We start from the raw sequence: 18,667 nt of genomic DNA, 5'->3' as shown, positions 1-18,667 counted from the left end.
TTTTTTGTTTTTTTGGTCAGCATCTACAAGTATGAGTATGAGATTGTTGATTTTCCCCATGTGGGTCACAGGTGGCCAACACTTGTGTTTTGCTCATTGAATGTCAATGCTTGGTAATTGATTGCCTTGACATGTGAGAACCTCTGCAATAACCAAAGAGAGCAGCAGCGCTTTTTGAAATGCTAATTGAGGAATATAAGCCTAATTCCACGCGGTGTGTATTAGCCGTGACACCGCCCTATTAGACCGGTTTTAGTATTCCGAACATGTCGGCTCTCTTCTCTCCGCTCTATCTCCCTTTTTCAATCACCCCATTTCTTGTTAACTCCATCAGCAAAGGTCTTCTTCAAAATGTGCACTCGGAGGCGAACACATGCATTCGGTTTGTTTATGAATTCGGCTCCGAAACCTCAACATATTTCTTCTGGTTCGTTAGCATTCAAAACAGCCCGTGCTGAATGTGCTTCACCTTGAGCTGCCAAGTCATCCTGGCTGGTGTTTTGGCTGATGTTGGGCGAGAGCAGCCGGCACTAGGTGTGCAACATCCAATCACATGTAGCAGAATGAGGTCATTTCCACCGAGGAGGTGATCGATGTTGAATGTGTGTAAGTGACACTGAAGGCCTGGTGTGCCGTTAAACAGTGTGAGACACAGAGGGAGGTTTTACGCTCCGTCAGCATGTTGCCGCATGGTGATTTATCTTTTCCATATGAGCCTCTTCACATATCTGTGTTTATGTTTTTGTGTGTCTGTCTGTGACTGTGTGCTTATGTGTTTCTGTGCACCTTCAACGGGACATTAAGTTATACATTGTCGCTGTCAAATGGAAACGGAGTGTCTCCAAAATGTCAGAAAAGCTGTCAAGTTGTCAGAAAAGCAGCCATGTCTGCAACCTGATGACAGTGCAGTTCGATATCGCCCGATAAGTTTTGAAAGGGCTTCAGAAAAATCTCGGAATAATTTTAGCCGTCAATCAGAGTAAAAACACTTTAATTATTTAAACTCATTGTTCACACAGGAACAATTTTATGACTATAGGCCTGAAGATCGTTTCAAAAAGCTGATATGTTGAATTCGGTTCCGTTACTAATTTCATAAAATCCATTTTAAGAACAAGAAAATTACATCGCACATTATGATACAAATCTTTAGTTTTCATGCATTTTAGAGGGGGAGAGCGATATCCTGTAAACACCTCACAAGTTATCAGTAGGTCCTAGCTTGATACAGACAAGCCTACACTTACTGCAACACATGCAAATTAGATGTGTACATGGCCTTAAATTAGTTTGAAAGGAGTGAAATAAGGTGCTCTAATGTAAGATTTAAGATACTTTAGTTGAAACTGAGTGACTTTATCTATGTGGGCGGGCTGCCCGAGTAGAGGCTATGTCAACTGCTGTGGCACTGACACTGAGATTTATGTATGTGCAAATGGAGCAACATTCATACATTTTAAGATGAAAATGTGTTGATGTGGATGCAGTTTAGGTATCAATTGGCATTTTTCGCACTATATACTACTGAACCAATTTGATTGGAGGATAAAAGTATTGTCATTTGCTGCTCAGCCCTATTGATGACTTTACTACCTTTGATCAAATAATTAATAACAACACGGACAAGTTTATGGCACAGCTACAGTAAACTGTTTTTTTTTAAAACTAATTAAATTATCAATTGGCTTGAAAGTTATTATTTTTTTTAAAGAATTGTCACCAAGATATGTATTAAGCATGACATTTTACAACGTAAAAAAAAAATCAACTGAACAGTTGATTTTAAGGGTCGTTGGGTGGCAGAATTTACACAAACAGGCAAAATATACAGATAAATCTGAAATAAGGCAGTACTGGTTAATCAATTGGACCAACTGATGTACTGGTCTATTGTTGTGTCTAATACGTTTTTACGTGTCTCCAATGGACAGACCAGTTAGTAAAGTTTGTAACAAAGAGCTGAAAAGCATCAGAACCAAACTTCATCAAATAACAACTTATTAACATTTATAGCTGCAGGCCTAAAGGCTGACTGGAAATCAAGGTACCCACAACCTTTTATTAATGATTTACTAATAAGTGTGACGGCCGTCTTGATGGAGTCTTTAATAGAGGGTCATGACTTTCTCACTTTATAATAGGCAGTCAGGGCTGCTGATAAAAATGTTAATAAGTCATTAATAAAAGGTCATGGTGTCCATTAGGATTCTCACTTCACCACTTCATTGGGTATTTAATTCAAATTGGCTGTATGTGCTGTTTTACTATTGGAAAGCACTTCACCCAGTTGTCCCTAACTTTGCAAGTCCTTAATAAAGACCTATTATATTGCAATTATCCATTTACTCTGCCCATAACATGTGTTAATATTTTCAGAAATAGCTTGTTTCTGATCCTCAAAGCTAAATAAATGATTGTTAAACATTATTATGTTCCGAAAAACAGCTTGTAAACACTTAAATTCAATATTATAAAGTGGTACCTCCAAAGGGCCTAGAGATGAACTATCATGGTACAATTATGTAATAATACTCTTGTATCTTTAAAAGATATTCTGTTTTTAAAACTGTGAATAGAGCTGGATGAGATCCAGAATTTGCAGTGAGAGTGCACAGGCCAGAAAGTGCATTTTGGAACCCAGGAGGTTCAGTGTCGGGTAATCATAGACTCATAAATATTGATCACAAAACCCTTTTAGTCTCCCACAGATATATTATGGTCATTCGGTGCTGTTTTGCCACAGTCAAAATCTGGTTTAAATGTTTAATGGCCACCCTGATGCTATTGTGTGTGTTTTTTGCAGGTATTCTGCGCACAGCTGTACCCGACATGGACAGGGAGACCCAGGACCAGTACCTGGTGATGCTGCAGGCCAAAGACATGGGCGGCCACCTGGGCGGATTATCTGGGACTACCACCGTCACTGTCAGGCTCACTGATGTCAATGACAACCCTCCACGCTTCACCCAGAGTGAGTCACTCAGCAGCTCATACAGCCACCCACAGGGAGAGAATGGCAGCCAGAAAAAAAGAGAGACAGCACAACATAATCAAAGAAAATGACTGTTATGGGCGTGCAGCGCTCTCTGCATGCACACATATGTACAGGAATTCTATGTATTGCTTCCCACCTACAAGCAAACGCGTCATTCCGGTTCACAGTACAAGATTGGTGGGGAATATCCTCATTAGAGCAGTGCAGTATCAAGTGAGCTGTCAGTCAATGTAAAGTAGCAGAAACTACTCTAAACTACTTTATGCTTCTCTTAACTTTCTCGTACTCATTATTTGAGAGAAAACAGACACTGGGCTGCACAACAGCAGCATAAACACTGTGTTTGTTTTGCACCAGAAGGCAAAAGAGCTCTCGGACATTTTTGACCTGCAGGTCCTGTCAGGATTTTCACAGCAGCAGTCAGGCAGAGGAGACTCCTGCAGGGCTGCAAAGTACCTCATCAAACATTCAGTCATGGATCTGACTCGCTTCTGCAAGATCAGCTGCTATTTCCAACTGCAGCTACCTCGATGTAGGCCAACCTAATTGGCTTCCTAATAACGCTTTGATTACAGTGAACTTAATTTCTCTGTTTGCAATCATGAAGTTATTTTAGTGTGAATGATAGATGAACAAGGTTTTCCTCCTCTGCACATTTGTACATTTTGACTTATCTTATCGATAAACTGTTTTAAATTGGGCCTCTTGTGGCCTGGTCTTCGATCACTTACAATAGCAATAATTAAATGCAAATTCAGGCACTCTGCAATGTTTACATCACCTTGCAATTTTGCCAAATTCCTGCAGATTTTTCCGCAAAAAAAAAATCCTCAGTAGAAGCTTAGCTGAAGGTATTACGGCACAAAAATAACTCCTCATTTATAGTCAGTACGGCTCTTCAGCTGCTCCTCTCATTCAAAGCTCTGCTCTCATCATCACAAACAAGCACATGCTGCCTGACCAGAGGTACTGGAAGTGATGGGGCTTTTGGAAAATGTAATCTTATCATGGGAACAAGGAATACCGCATGTGAAACCAGTTTGAAACCCACTCACTAGTCGTGATAGACTGCAAGCTCTTTGTTTTTGTACATAGTGTGTGTTGAGTTTATATGATTTCTAAAGCATTTAAAGCCCATATTTCGACAGATGATTGAGCTCGTCTTAATTTTGAATTTAGATTTTTTTTTGCAATTTTGAGATCCATAGTTATCAAAATTAAAAAAAAAAAAAAAGATTAGAGCTAAATTATATCTGTGATTTGCAGTATGCTTATTATCATAGGAAGTCATAACATGAGTCTTTATTAAGTAGGAGTTAAAAATATATTTTTTCTCGGCTTGCAATTTTTACTAATTTCTCTTAAATCACTTAAAATTCTACAAATCACTGCAATTTTTTGGAAAAGTTGTGGCAAAATCAAACATTTTTGATCGTAACAATCTAAAAAAATACTCCTGGAGAGACTGCATAATACCTGCTGGTCACCATTTAAATGTGATGAATTATGAGACATTGTTGGACATTATATTGTAAATCTTTATTTTAGTTAAAAAGGCAGATGTGCTGGCTGAACTATGCAGCACTGCTCACCTCACTGTTTGTCTGCCTCTGTTGCTGGATGGAGTACTGTGTGTGTGCACGTCTGTGTCTGTGTGTGTGTGTGTGTGTGTGTGTGTGTGTGTGTGTGTGTGTGTGTGTGTGTGTGTGTGTGTGCGTGTGTGTGTGTGTGTGTGTGTGCGCGTGCGCGTGTGTGAAGCCAGTATCAGTAATTCATTCTGTTTTGCTATAATGCTTAAAAACTGGAACGTGTGTCCTTTATTATACCTTCGAAGGGACGAGTTGGTTCGCCGTCCTCTGAACGATCAAGGACACCCAGTAGCTTTGATGGCCATAGCTCTTGTCATCCTATCTGCTGTTTCTCATTTAGCCAAGCTCCATCTCCTCCAGTTTAATTGCTGACGTTCTTTCAATTAATGGGAAGAGAGCAGAAGTTTGGATGTAGATTTTGAACAATTACCACTTGATTTGGGTTTTTAGGAGGGCTGATAGGAAAGATGACTTAAGTCCAAATCGTATTGAAATTGAAACGAATAAAGTTATATCACTTCTTTCATATATAAGTGACAAATGTTGTAAGGATGGGTGATTTGAAGAAAACATTTGAGCAGATTTGTAATTTAATGTATTTCCTCTAAATTGAATGTAAAGTAGTAATCTCAAAGTTCTCCGTTTTGTTTTCTTTAGTCACTCCTATGGCGATAAGTAGTAATTGCGGCTTTTGGACTTCATTGCCCAGAGGGCCATACAGTGTTGCCAGTGTGACATCAGATGGTTTACATGTCTCTACCTTTGCATTGTGATTTTTTTTTTTATAATTTTTTTTTGCAGGGAGGAATGTGGGCACAGTGCTTCAGCTGGTAGACTCGTAGATTGTTGCTGTGTTCCAAATGGTGTGTTTACATACTAACACTCACTATTTTGAGTGCACAAGTGAGTTCACACGGTCAAGTACAGAAGCAGGTAGTGTGCTACGAGTACCCGGATGATGCACTGAAAACGGTCCAAAAACTAAGTGTGAAACGCTGGACACTTTCCAAACTCAACGGGTTACATTTCACTAAGTACCGCCATACTGCTGCTGGACAGAAGACATCAGCATTTTTATTGAGTGCTTTAAACAGAGGGCACAAAAACACATTCCTTTCTGGGTAAATGGGTAACGGGTGATGCATTCAAATGCTACAGTTATTTCTGATAAATGCAAGAACGGAAGTGGGCGATTTGAAGCAACACTACTCTGTTGAAATGTAAGTACTACACAAGAACGAATACTAACACGCAAGAACACTATTTGTTGGTGTTCTAAGGGAAGTGCGTCATTTGGAACATATAAAATAGACATAGTCTCCGGGTCTCAAAAAGCCTTAACTTCTCTTAATGAAAGTCAATATATTTTTTCCACAAGTCATTATGGTGTCATCAGCTGAATTCCTTCCTTCTGATCAGTGTTCTGGCGGTCCTTCTATGGTGGTAATTATATTCCTCGCAGAGAGGTATCTTTTTTGCGGCGTGACTAGTTTGATTGACATGCTTGGGGTGGAGTCAGGTTTCTGGTATTGTTGGGTGGGGCATAGTGTTCTCAGTCAGATCCATCCCTTGCTCTTCCCCATATCGTCCAGATATGGTCACTTCTGGTTTCAAAAAACCAAGACGACAACAAACGAGATGCCAGAGTGGAGGCTTCAAAAAGGCAGTTCACAAACCAATGGGTGGGTTGTCATTAAGCCACTCAGGCTCATTCAATGTTGTGTTACCTCAATAGGATAGTGATTTAACAGACATTTATTTATAGGAAAATCTGAGATTATTACTTTAAGGCTAGAAGAGAAATGTCTATGAAGCAGAGTCCAGGATAATATTATTTTTTCTTGTGAATGGATTTTGATTTTGTAGTTGCCTGTTGTTGAAGTCCTCTCGGGGTTCACACTCGTCACTTAGTCAGAAATTTTAACTTGAATTAAATTTATTTAAATTTCAACAGAAAAAAATTACAATTCAACCTACATGTTAATGGGATTCTAATATTACTTGATAATATTTAAATATAATCACCAAATTCAAAAGTGACATTTTATCCACTGATCACAGCTACATTTCGTATGTATTGTATCGTACAGTATCACATCAGTGTGTTCGGATGTGCGTTACGACCCGAGAAAGAAGAGTGATGAATTTTCACACAAATTGCAGTAAAGGTTTAGAGTACCTTCATAGCCTGTAGTTACAGCGACACTTTGTGATTGTGTTAAAAAAGGAGGACAAATCAGCCAACTTACTTGCTGATTTTAAGAACACCTTCATGCACCTGTTTCTTTTACAGCACGTCCTTACTTTACTTCTCTCCCCCTGCAACTCTTTCGTGCCCCCTGGGGAGCATGCTTTACAGTTTGAAAACCTCTAACCTAGATCATTTTTCTAGTGCAAGACCCAGACTGTTGGTGCTTTTGAACAGCAAAAAGTAAAAGTTACACACCCAGAGAGTGTTGTGTTTTCTTTGATCAAAACCAGCTTTAGCCCTCGAAACAAAGAACCAAGGATCTTTTTTTCTTCTCTCAAAGAATTGTGTCTTCACGCATTTTCAAATCTCTATGTATTGGAAACTCTTTAATTTACTCAGTAGTGAGCTTTAAATTAAGATTTTTGATGTTCACCAATAAAATGAGAGGGATGTAGTGCTCTATGTAGTATTCTATACAGGTCAGGACTTGCACTAGTTTTTTTGACCAACACTGAATTAAGTTTGAGATTTCAGTCTTGCCGGCCAAATTGCAACAGTGTCCCTTATGAATTACATTCCCACACAACTACATTACTTTTCAAATTTTTGTCTTCATACGCAGTAATCTCTGGCTGGATCGGAATAAATGAATGAAGCGCTGGATGGATGGTGGGAGCACAACTAGCACAGCTCCCACAGAGAATCCAGGGTTTGCATCCAGTTGTTTTTTCTGTGGTTAGATTTCAGCAACAAAAGCACATTGGTTAAAGTCAGGAAAAGTTTAGATTTTAATGTAATGTAAATAAAGGCGTTATGTCTCAAGTCATGGGAAATTTATGTACCCCGATCTTTCCCTTCCCTGCTGCAGGTGCCTGAACTAGTATTGTACGTCACAAACGGATAACCTGGCAGAAACATATACATTGCCAGTTAACACATTGATACATTCAGTATTACAACTTGCCAAATACTTTCCTACATATTTGATTTCACTGTCAGGTGGGTGAGGATTTTTTCTGTCCAAAATTCTTAACTGCAGTTCCTGAGGGGAAAACCAAAGGTACCACCAAAAGCCCTGTTGTATTAAATGAATTGTATATAGAGGAATCTCTTATTGCTACCACATATAGGCTACAGGATAATTGAAAGGTAAATAACATGGCAGTCCAGCTAGCCTACATATAGAGTACAGCTTTTTGTATGTCAAACCAACAAAATATAAGAATGGCCAGTAATTGGCAATGGTACACCATTTTTGGACGTAGTTTTCACAATACCAATAAGTATGGTGTGATTTCATTATACAGAATCTTCATTAAGAACCATCTTGAAGATGTAATTATATTTTTCGCTGGACCACAACAGCAAGTCCAGCCCTATAAACACCAATGTCTGTCACAGACTGAGCGAGTAAGTGTAAAAGTTACACCATTGAGCGACTGAATGCCGCAACTTCCTGTATCCGTTTAAAATGTAAAGCCTGCATTTCAAATGAAAAGTTCTCTTATGTTTCACACATGGTCCAGCCTTGTACTAGGTTTTGACCTGGGTTTAGTCTGATCTCTTAATGTAGTTATTAAATATGTGTGACTGTTCAACTCACCCGCTACAGTACAAAAACATAAATATATACTGTTCTAAAAGCAGACGAAATATTTACTTATTCAGTATATAACCTCACTAAATAGAAAAAATATATACATAAATAATAGAGTGGAATGGCTGACACACACGCACACGCACACATGCGTACATACACATCTTATAGTAGAAAAAGAGAAGCAACAGCCATTAACTAAAGCTAAATTATATCCCTAATTAGATGTAGTTTTCCCAAAGCAGATCTCTCATGTTTTGCTGCCAATCTGTAGTAGTCCAGAATGACATGAAGCCTGCCAGAAACATATTTAACATTTTAACATGGTAACACAGTAGGAAAATTAAATAGTTTGAAGCCAGTTATGTAGGATTATATATTACATTGTAGAAATGTTATTGTATTTTGGCATGAGTATTCTCTATCACAAAAATACTGGCAATTGACCCCCTGCCTCCATAGAATGTAATTTCTAAATGCCGAACAACCAAACTGAATCCAACTAAAATGTTCACATCCAAAAGCTTGTCAAGACTATTAATTGTCTCAGTTTAACTCTTTGAAAATCACTCAGGATTTTGATATAAAACTAGTGTCACAGAATAGTTTTTTTCACATCTTCATATATTTGAATGGTAAATATGAACATAGCAGAGCAGAGTGCATGTTGATGCAAGAAAAAATATGTCTGGAGTTGTATGTGATGAAGGTTTCTTGTCCAATAAAGCACTGGCTTTAAAGCCAAAATTGAACTAATGATGTCCTGGAGAGTGGGGGGGGGGGGGGGTTGTTGGTCGAGTTGAACCCCCATCAAAGACGGTGTTTTTGGACCGGGCTGCGCTCAGGACTGGAGAGCCTGTTTCAGTAAAACTGGGATCATTGTGGTCTGTCTGGGTGATGAGCAGCCTCATGGTGCCAGGAGCTGCTTTGAAACCGAAACCTCTCGGCTGCTCCCTTTTCTGGTACCGCTGATGACTCCCTGCATGTGTGTGCTCTACTGAATGTACTGATGCTAGCCTACACCCAGCGGTTTTGTGTGTGAACATGTTCCCACGTTTTTTTGTTTGTGTATGTCTCTGTGTATCTCTGATCCGCTGCTTGCCATTTTATTTCTGTGTTCCCTCACGCACTCGCGCTCCTTTGTGCTTGCACGAACACCATCAAAGCCAGCCATCCCGCCGCTCTACTCAATTACAAACCCAGGCTTTTAAAAAGACACCCTCAAATCCGACCCCCGCGTCTCCCAAGGTCAGCACTGCTTATTCCTCGTGGCATTTAGCAGAGGGAGAGGATTACATTGGAGCGTACAAACCAGGTATCAGCTGTACATTATAGCCTCTACAAGAGAGAAAAAACAGGTCCTGCTTTGTGGGCTTGTTTCTATCCGAAACACGATTCCAGAAACCAAGTGGGTTTGTTGTGTGTACGGTTTTGAACACTGTCAGGGGATTTGTTATGCCCGGAGGAGGCAGGAAAGAAAAAGCAAAGTAGGCTACCGTACAGATTGTTTTTTGGTTAAATGATAAGTGGAAAATATGGGATATTTTCAGATGCTTCATTGGCAAACATAATGCTCTAACCACACTTTCCTTTGGGTCTCATTATCAAATGGCAAACACGACGCTCCAAATGTATTTGGACAGCAACACGTTTTTTGATGTTTTAACTCCGTGTTCGTCGGTGCAAGAAAAAGCTTTAATTTTCGTTTCATCCATATCAAATGCACTTTTGAAAAGGTAGAGGTTCTTCTTGAACATTTTAAGGTCGCAATTGCTTAGACACAGTCAACAAAGTCATCATTTTTAGTACTTGGCTGAAAATAATTCATTATTTGAAGTCTTTATCCCAAAAATATCATTGCATGTGTGATAGTTTCCTCCTGTTTAAACATGAATACTCACAGGACTATATTTTTCTCATGGGGCCTGTTTTTCATCACAACTTGTCAGAATGTGAGCCAATAAACCTTTTATTTCAACACTCCTGCGCTAAATGTGTTGTTAACACGCAAGAAAGAAGTAAAAAGAAACTGTGTTAAAGAGATGTTTCTGTTGCCATCGCACATTAGCTCATTGCCTGATTAAGCTGTTAATTATGGTAGTGCAGTGTGGAATACATGGATGACTAATTGTCTGAGAGTAAACAAGGGTGTTGGGTATCAAATCACACCTCAAATTGTCAGCTTTACTCTTCCGAAGCTTCAGGAGAGGTACAGCGGATGAGTCTCTACTCCTCGTGGTAATCCATAGGGAAATTAAGATGATTGGACTGCCGCGGCTTCGTACTAGCTTTGTAGTCGGGCCATAGTGTTGTTGTTGTTGGGATGATTTGAAATTTCAGACCCTTGTTTCCATGTAGTCGTTTATTTAGATGTGTATTTTCATGTTTACAATGGCTTGATCATTTATGGCTGTGTATGCCATAGCTGAATTCTCTGGGATGAGTTGACGAGTTAATTTATTACAAAGACCAGCCTTTTTATTTTTATTTTTATTTTTTTTTGTTCTAACCACTCAGAAAAGTAGGTTATTTAAGAGAATAACATGCCTGGAGTACTAAGATGCTCAGAGAATACTGATATTATTATTAAAAAGTGAAATAGTATTCAGTCTTATTTTGAGTCTCTTAAGGTCTTTTTTTATTGGATTTTCTATTGTACAACAGAATAGGTTTCCATTAAATTTTATATCAACTACATCAAACATGGCATCCAATTTTACACAGCATTCCTCTTTTCTACCTTAATTTCACCTCTTCTATATGGTACAGGAAATATAAGACAAATATTGCCTTGAGGTTTTAGCATTTTTCACTGTAACACCTGAGGAAATGACACATACGACAGAGCAAACAAAAAAAAAGAAAAAAATGTGCCTTTGACATCGAAAACAATAAAAATAAACATGACCCAGTTCTTCCTGTTGCATGAGAAGATTCCCAATGCTGCAGTTTGTTAGAAAATAATGCCATATTATGAAGACAGGCATCAGTGTCAGGTTTATTCTCCCAGGACCTCAGTTAATTTGCTTCTAATAATCACAAGCTGATGAACACATATTAATAACTAGGGTAAGATCAGGGAGTTTTTTTTTTTCAGCCAATCATTTTAGCCCATTTGGGATAACAAGAAACATTATACTGTACATAAGACATAATTGGTCCGTGTTGTCTGGTAATGATCGGTGTAGCGTTGCCGCAGCTCACCCGTAATGATGCTCCTCCATTTTTTTTCTCCAAGTGGGAAAGTTCTCTTGAGGATCCACTCATGTCTAGCTTCAGAGATGAATGGTTCCAAATGTCATGCAAGAGAGACAAGAAAAACAAAGGATGTTGTCTTATTGAAATTTAAGGTGGATTGATTGATTCACGACATCAACTCAAAGCATCGTTATGATTTGCTATTGTTTGCCCTGTTAAAGTCACTGCATTACACTATTAAGACAATCGCAACAGTTCCTGTAATGTTTCAAATTAAAAGCCTTCAGGCGTTTCAAAAGATAGAAACTATTAATTTCTCAATAAGGCTTTTATTCTGAAACATTTGCAGGGAGGTGTTGTGATTAAAATCAAGCAAACACACTGTAGGTGAGTGATCCAGAACAACCAGTGAAAAAAGCAGGAAATATATTGTTGACTTAATTAAATTGGAGCAATGGAAATACACATTATTGACTACTGTGTATAAATTTGCCTCCACAGAGGTTACACAAAATTAGAAATATGTGCTCTGGTACAATACACACCTGTCAAACCTGAAAAATCAGTCACAGCATCATATACTTTGATCTCCTCTCACTGGTGTCTTTGAATAACTGGATATTTTAATGTTGATTAATGAACAGCTGAGTAAAAGTACAAGATATTCCAAGGGTCCCTGTGCTTTTTTTTTTTAACACAAATATTCTATAGTATATTCTAACTTTTTATGTTGGTTTGAATTTAATCAGAAAAGCCTTCCTTGACATTGCGAAAACCAGTCTGAGAAAACAATCCACAATCTGAACTTCTCCTGAGCTTTCAACCACTCATTACACCATCTTTATCTGGGGATAGAGTTAACTCAGTTGACCACGAGAACTGATGGAAACAATATCATATTGTTAAAAGCTACAATGAAAGCAAGTAAGTGGACCATGAGATGGAGAAGTTTTGACAAACTTCTGCGACTTGAATTTTACACTGGTATTAGTCCCCTCCTCTCCAAACTTTCTAATCTTACAACATCCTCAAATACAGTACGGACAGATTTCTTGAAGCTCATTGCAGTTTAGTTAATGAAATACAGTCCTCAAAGTCCTCAGGCTGCTCACAAAGCTTAAGTACTTTTTTCCACATTCCTTTAGTTTATTCTCTTTATACCTCCCAGTTTAGAAGTGTGAGATCATGATAAGAGAGTCTGTTGTAGTCCCTATTGATCCCAGCGGCTGTAATTATGTTCTAACATAAAGCGACACTCCATGCTCCATGCAGTGATCCAGCTGTTGAATGGGAACAGTAAATTCCTAAAGACATGATTACAGTTCTATAGATTAAAAGAATAATCTCGTCTTTTCACACCCAGGGATCCAAAAGCAGAAAGACAATAAACATGTACCACACTTTGGCTTCAATCTGAAGCTGCTGTATTAAAACCTTTTTAAAAGGCTGTCTTGAGCTGAAACTCTATTTTAGATTTAGGATGCTTTGCTGTCTGTGGTCAAAATAAGAGGATGACTGTAGTGAGAAGGTGTCAGATGGTGTCATCCATTCCAATGATCTCCATTTGAATCAGACACAGTTTGACCCAATTTAAAATATTTCACAGGCTGGCCAGGACATGGTTTACCCAAACTCTATCCAGAATTTGACCCAACCTGTAAACGGTGCAACAAAGACCCATCAAACCCCTTACTTTTTCATTTTAGACTCACCCAAACAAATTTTCTCACACGTGCAACAAGGCCGTAGATCCAGAGCCATGTCGGGCAGGATTCTGGTGTTTCTCAGAGATCTTAATTTGTCTCAAGCTCAGCCCTGAGCTGTTGTCTTGTCGTTGCTCTTAGCAAGCCGTCTCATTCTAGATAACTGGAAATCTGCGTAGCTGCTGCTGGGTTGATGAGGTAATGGGTCATTTGAAGTAGGGAAAGCTCATTTACACCACTCGGTGTGTCGGGGGGTGCACAAAAATAAATGCACAACTCTCATACTGAGCTGAAATGAGACGGGTGCACAGGAACTAAGAAATATTAGTTAATGGGCGTAACCGCAGTTCTATGAGTACGTCCGTATTTTGTTTTGTTTCTTTTCCCAAGACAATGGTAGGGGAAACACTGCTTCTACACTGCATGAAATACAACCTTTAACCATTGTTTGAATGACGGAGAGCCAAGGGAAGCCTACTTTGATACATTTAGGGGGAACTCTAAAACATTGTCCAGTTTTTTTAGTCATAGGGTACAGATTTAAATATTTGGTACAATAAAGTTCTTGAAATGATAATAACCTTTGTCACAGTTGTGTATGAATTCACTCATTAAATAGCAGTTTGTCTCCACTAATATCCACAACACTGTGTCTGTTCCTGCTGTGGCCATCTGTGCTGCACTGAAATCACTCAAATCAAATCCCAAGTTCACTTTGACACTTGAATTTCTCTTCTCTGAAACAGACAGAGAGACAGATGTCACTTAGTTCGACTGCCTGCTTACTTTTAGTAGTTGTAAATAAAACTTTTGGTTCCAATTTTCTACCCTTTGGAGGAAATAAAGACATCAGAGGGAAAGTGAAGAGACAAAAGAGAGAAAGTTTTTCACAGTAACCTTAAAAGTGACTAAACTGCCGCACACTTCCTAGTGCGCGTCAATGTGACATATTAGTAGTGGTGCACTAACAGGGGTCCTCCAAAAGCCTCTATAATTCAAATCCGGCCTGTAATTGATTACCTGTTGAATCGCTGTCATTTTATCAGGTCTGTCTGTTTAGTTTCTGCTTCATATATTCATTATTTGTATGACCTAGTCTTTTATTTCATTTATTGTTCCTGTTGGTTGTTGCCAGTCTCCCCTGAAAAACCCACAAAACCATTTGAATATACAGTATATTCAAACTTTTCAGAAAGGATACACAACCACATTCTTTTGTTGGAAATATCAGTATAGTGAAATGTCACTATGTATCGGTGAAATGCCAACATTTAATGAGTGATCTGGTCCAATCCTACAGATCTGGACACCAACTCTACCTCCTCAGATCAATCTGTCAAAAGGCGAAGCTTTGAGTCAGTGCCTTGTGACGGTTCGATGGTTCTCCCCACACACACACACACACACACACACACACACACACACACACACACACACACACACACACACACACACACACACACACAAATAAGTTTCCAGATGCGTCCAGAGACTCTGAAAACTTTTGGCTCCTCTGCTCTGCCTGTGAGAAGTGTTTGAAAAGCTACAACTCTGCTCGGGGACAAGTCCACAGACGGACACACAGGTGCCGCTTTCTGCTTTTTTATGTGGATTCCAAACAACCTTGGCTTGCCAATGGTGCCACATAAAAATATTGAGGGAGCCATCACTCTCCCAGCAGTTTGATGGATGGAAAGATAGATGGGCTGACAGATGACTACATAGGTAGCACCGATACGATCAGTGTCATTTTATGCACTGGGGAGATGAGAGAGAGAGAGAGAAGGGGCGCGATAGAGGGAGTAGTTCAGAGAGGGCTTCATCATAAATATTACTAATTCATTTCCCTGGAGAGCAAGGCTGTAACAGAGAGAGGCTGAATGGGAGGAGACAGAAGGAGAGAACCAGGAAGGAGGTGTGTGCCACATCTTTGTGTGCTCCAGTGAGTTCTTTTTCCCCTGAAAGAGCAAAAGAGAAAGATGGAGCAAAGCAAGGTGCGATAAAGTTGTCAGAGGGGGTGAGACAAAAGGAAGAGGCAAAGAGGGAGTGGGTGAGAGATGGCTCAGGGTTGAGTTGAGAGAACTAGGAAACAAGGAGATGAACGTACAAGAAAGGAAGCGGGGGAGGGAATGAAGTGGAGAGAATCGGAAGAGATGAAGAGGGTATTATGTCCCTTAGTGGGAATAGGACAAAAAAAAAAGAAAGAAAAGAGAGTGAGGAGGTGTACAGACAACAAAGAAGGATGAGTGGGTGGGCTTGAAGTATACTCACAGGTTGGCACAATGTCTTAACCTTGTGTGTGTTCTTTACCTGCAGCCCAAGCTTCCTCTACATCCATTGAGATCTACCTCAATATTTTTGGCCTCACACACATACACACACATTCGTGCACACCTGTGTGGTCAGTCAGAGGTGGCAGACTTTGTCATCTCCTGTCAGGCCCAGAGACACACATACAGAAACACGCGCACACACACACACACACACACACACACACACACACACACACACACACACACACACACACACACACACACACACACACAGAAACACACACAGAAACACACACACACACACATTCCTGACTCCCACTCACTCAGTGTGCATTCTTCACACACCCGGTACCCCCGTGTCCCTTATCACACGCTCTCCCATCTGTTCCTGCTTTAAAACACCCTTAGCGCACAATCAGTTTTAGTCAGTGTGGCAGAAAGTGTCTGTGCTGAGAAATCCCACTTGTCAAAGCGTTCACTTTCACAGACCTACCATAAACTACTGGAACTATTCATAATGAACATTTGTGCTCCCTGCCAAGCAGTAAATTCCTGCCTGGGGTCAATATTGGCCATCAAAGTTTCTGCAAATACTCTTCTTTAATTAGGCTTTATACAATATTAGTGCTGGAAATATTATAAGTAGAACAGAAGGGAGCGTAGGTTGCCGTTTTGTGCTTTCTATAACAGTGACAATAGAGAGCCACCACTGCTCGCATCAGCCGACATCATGTCCTCTTTAGCAGTCCAATCACATTCAGTACAATCTAATGCATATCGAAAATAGCTTGTGTCCCCTTCAATAGGGCATCGATAATTAATTTAGTTAAATGCCATGACTAATGTGCATTTGTGGACTAGTAATGGGCTCATCGCAGTTAAAGGGACACGCACACGGACCAATCTGGTCCAGCGCGGCCGCCCACGTCCCCGCCGTCCCGTCCAATGATCGCCACCCACACGCGCCTGACGTCTGCCATTGTTTGGAGCGGCGCGATAAAGACGTGAAGCCGGCACTCTTTTTAGAATGCATGAAAGCAAGTCCTGGGGGCAAGTTCAGCAAAGCGTGAAGGAGGGAGGAGGGAGAAGTCTGGATGGAGGTGTGGGGAGGGGGGGGGGGGGGAAGGAGGAAAGCTAATGGTTTTGAAGCGACAGTGATAATCAGGCTAACTAAAAATCACTTCATCTCACACAGAGCTGATGGGATGCTGGGAAATGGAAATCCAGCAGATTTTCACTGATGTGTTCAGCTGCACACAAATGTGTCTGTCTGTTTCTGCATCTGTACAGGGACCAGTTTGGGACTGGCGTGTGATGTATTATTGACAGCTTTGGCTGATTATATAAAGACACCCCTGGAGAATTCACATGCAGTACATATGTAAAAATGTGTACATGCAGCCGGCTCCAGGGCGGCGAGATCGCGCTGAGGCAAATACTTTCCTGAAATGGCTCCACCTTTTATCACAGCGTACAATTAGGCCTGCCATTGCGGGGCCCAGGAGATGACGCTGGCACAGTACAGAGCTCTGCTTGGATAGATTCCTTCAGGCTTTCATCCTGCGTGGGTATGAATGCTGCCGCAGCCCACTAGCTCCATTGTGTGTATGTGTCTCGTGACCAGCAGTGTTAAAGTAGCAGGGTCAGTCTGCCTGCTGGGTAGCTGCTTTTTGTTCTCTTCCATCTTCTTGCACTCTCTTGTTCTTCTTTACGTGCAGCACACACGCACAGCTGCTCTGACACGTCGAATTGGCAACTCCGAGTGAGGAATCCGCAGGCAGAGCTTCGACTGACGAGCTTTTCTGCCACAATCCTGTGCAGCCAAAAGATCCTGTGAGCGGAGATTCATCGGGCAGTAATCGCCCCATACAACACGAGGTTTCCACAAGACCTACATGCAGGCAATCCAGTCTTACAGAAGCCGGAAAGGGTCTTAAATTCTCCACACTCGGAGAATCTCCATACTCACAACTTTTCTTGCCATCACAGAGGAAAAAACTGTGAAATTTAAAACTTCATTAACCCCCCCAAACAGGGCCATATCTCTCCCCGTTTCTTCCCCCGTGTATCAGATTTGGCTTTTGTGGAAATTAGGTGAATCCATCACACTTTCTCCAGCGATGCCCAGACCCTCTGCTTGTAGTGAACACACAAGAAACGCAGTGAGACAGGGTGCGAAGAGGCTGTCCTGACAATTTTTTTTTATTTTTTTGCGTCACTTTTTCATCTGACCTGGCAGAGTGCCCCCTCACGCAGAATAATAGGAGCTAAAGCCATTCTCTTTTTGCCGAGCCATCAGTGAGCCATGGAGAGCCAGGAGAAGAGGAAGTCATTTCCATGTTAATGGGAGCCTTTCCAGCAGTGTCGAAACCTCTCCCTCTCTCCTCTCTTTCCTTCCATCGCTGCTTCCTGTCTGTATTCTGCTTACCTACCTTTACCTGCTGTTGTCCCCGAGCACTCAATCCCTCTCCTGTTGTCTTGCAACGTTACCTTTCACCTCTCAGCCTCTGTTTACTTCGTCTTTCTTCCTTTCCTCTCTGCCGCTCTCTTTCTATCTGTCGAGTTTGATGAATGGAGTCGCTGGACTGTGAGCGGCACATCCTCAACAGGGTGTGGCGAGCCATCGCGAGCTGTCTCCCATCAGTGTGTTTGGATGTGGTTTTTGGCTTTTTTTGGTTTCTTTTTTCTTTCAGTTAGGCTGCCTTTCGTGGTATACACAAGCAAATCCAAACCCCAACAAGATGGGCTCTTGAAAAAGACATGGATAGACAAGAGCACTGTTTGGGAGTCTCTTAAAGTCCCTTATCCCCGGCTACTGGGGAACTACAGCGATGTCCGCTCGGCTGTACATGCACAATCCCCATCTAACCCTCTGAAAATCCCCGAGCAGCCAACTGAACACGCTCCCCGAGGTCTTTGGCATCCCCTGCTGCCCCTCTCTGCACTCCTGACCCTGTTCTCCCAGGGCTCCTCAAAACACAGCTGGAGGTGGGCCAGCATGTCATCCCCCCCCCCCGAGATATGCTAAGTGGCTCTATCCACTATATGGTCTCTGTCAGGAAAACGGCGGTGGGTAAACTACTCTGCCGCAGGGGTGCAAAATGAACCGCCTCAGCCCTGC

The 18,667-nt window shown here is 40.9% G+C and overlaps 1 protein-coding gene across 3 annotated transcripts in view; it reads left to right on the top strand.

Annotated features, from left to right (window-relative positions):
• Positions 1-18,667, top strand: part of LOC138207424 (uncharacterized) — a 153,756-nt gene that overhangs the window by 84,286 nt on the left and 50,803 nt on the right. For all 3 annotated transcript variants that reach the window (XM_069164632.1, XM_069164633.1, XM_069164635.1), the window contains one exon: positions 2,804-2,971. In XM_069164632.1, the coding sequence (XP_069020733.1) occupies positions 2,804-2,971 (168 nt within the window). The remainder of the gene's footprint in view (positions 1-2,803; positions 2,972-18,667) is intronic.

The sequence above is a fragment of the Embiotoca jacksoni genome, unplaced genomic scaffold, assembly GCF_022577435.1.
Source record: "Embiotoca jacksoni isolate LCO1_2020_lvr unplaced genomic scaffold, fEmbJac1.0.p SCAF_31, whole genome shotgun sequence".
Taxonomy (NCBI): domain Eukaryota; kingdom Metazoa; phylum Chordata; class Actinopteri; family Embiotocidae; genus Embiotoca; species Embiotoca jacksoni.
The sequence above is the reverse complement of the archived record's forward strand: the minus strand, read 5'-3'. Positions and strand labels throughout refer to the sequence as shown.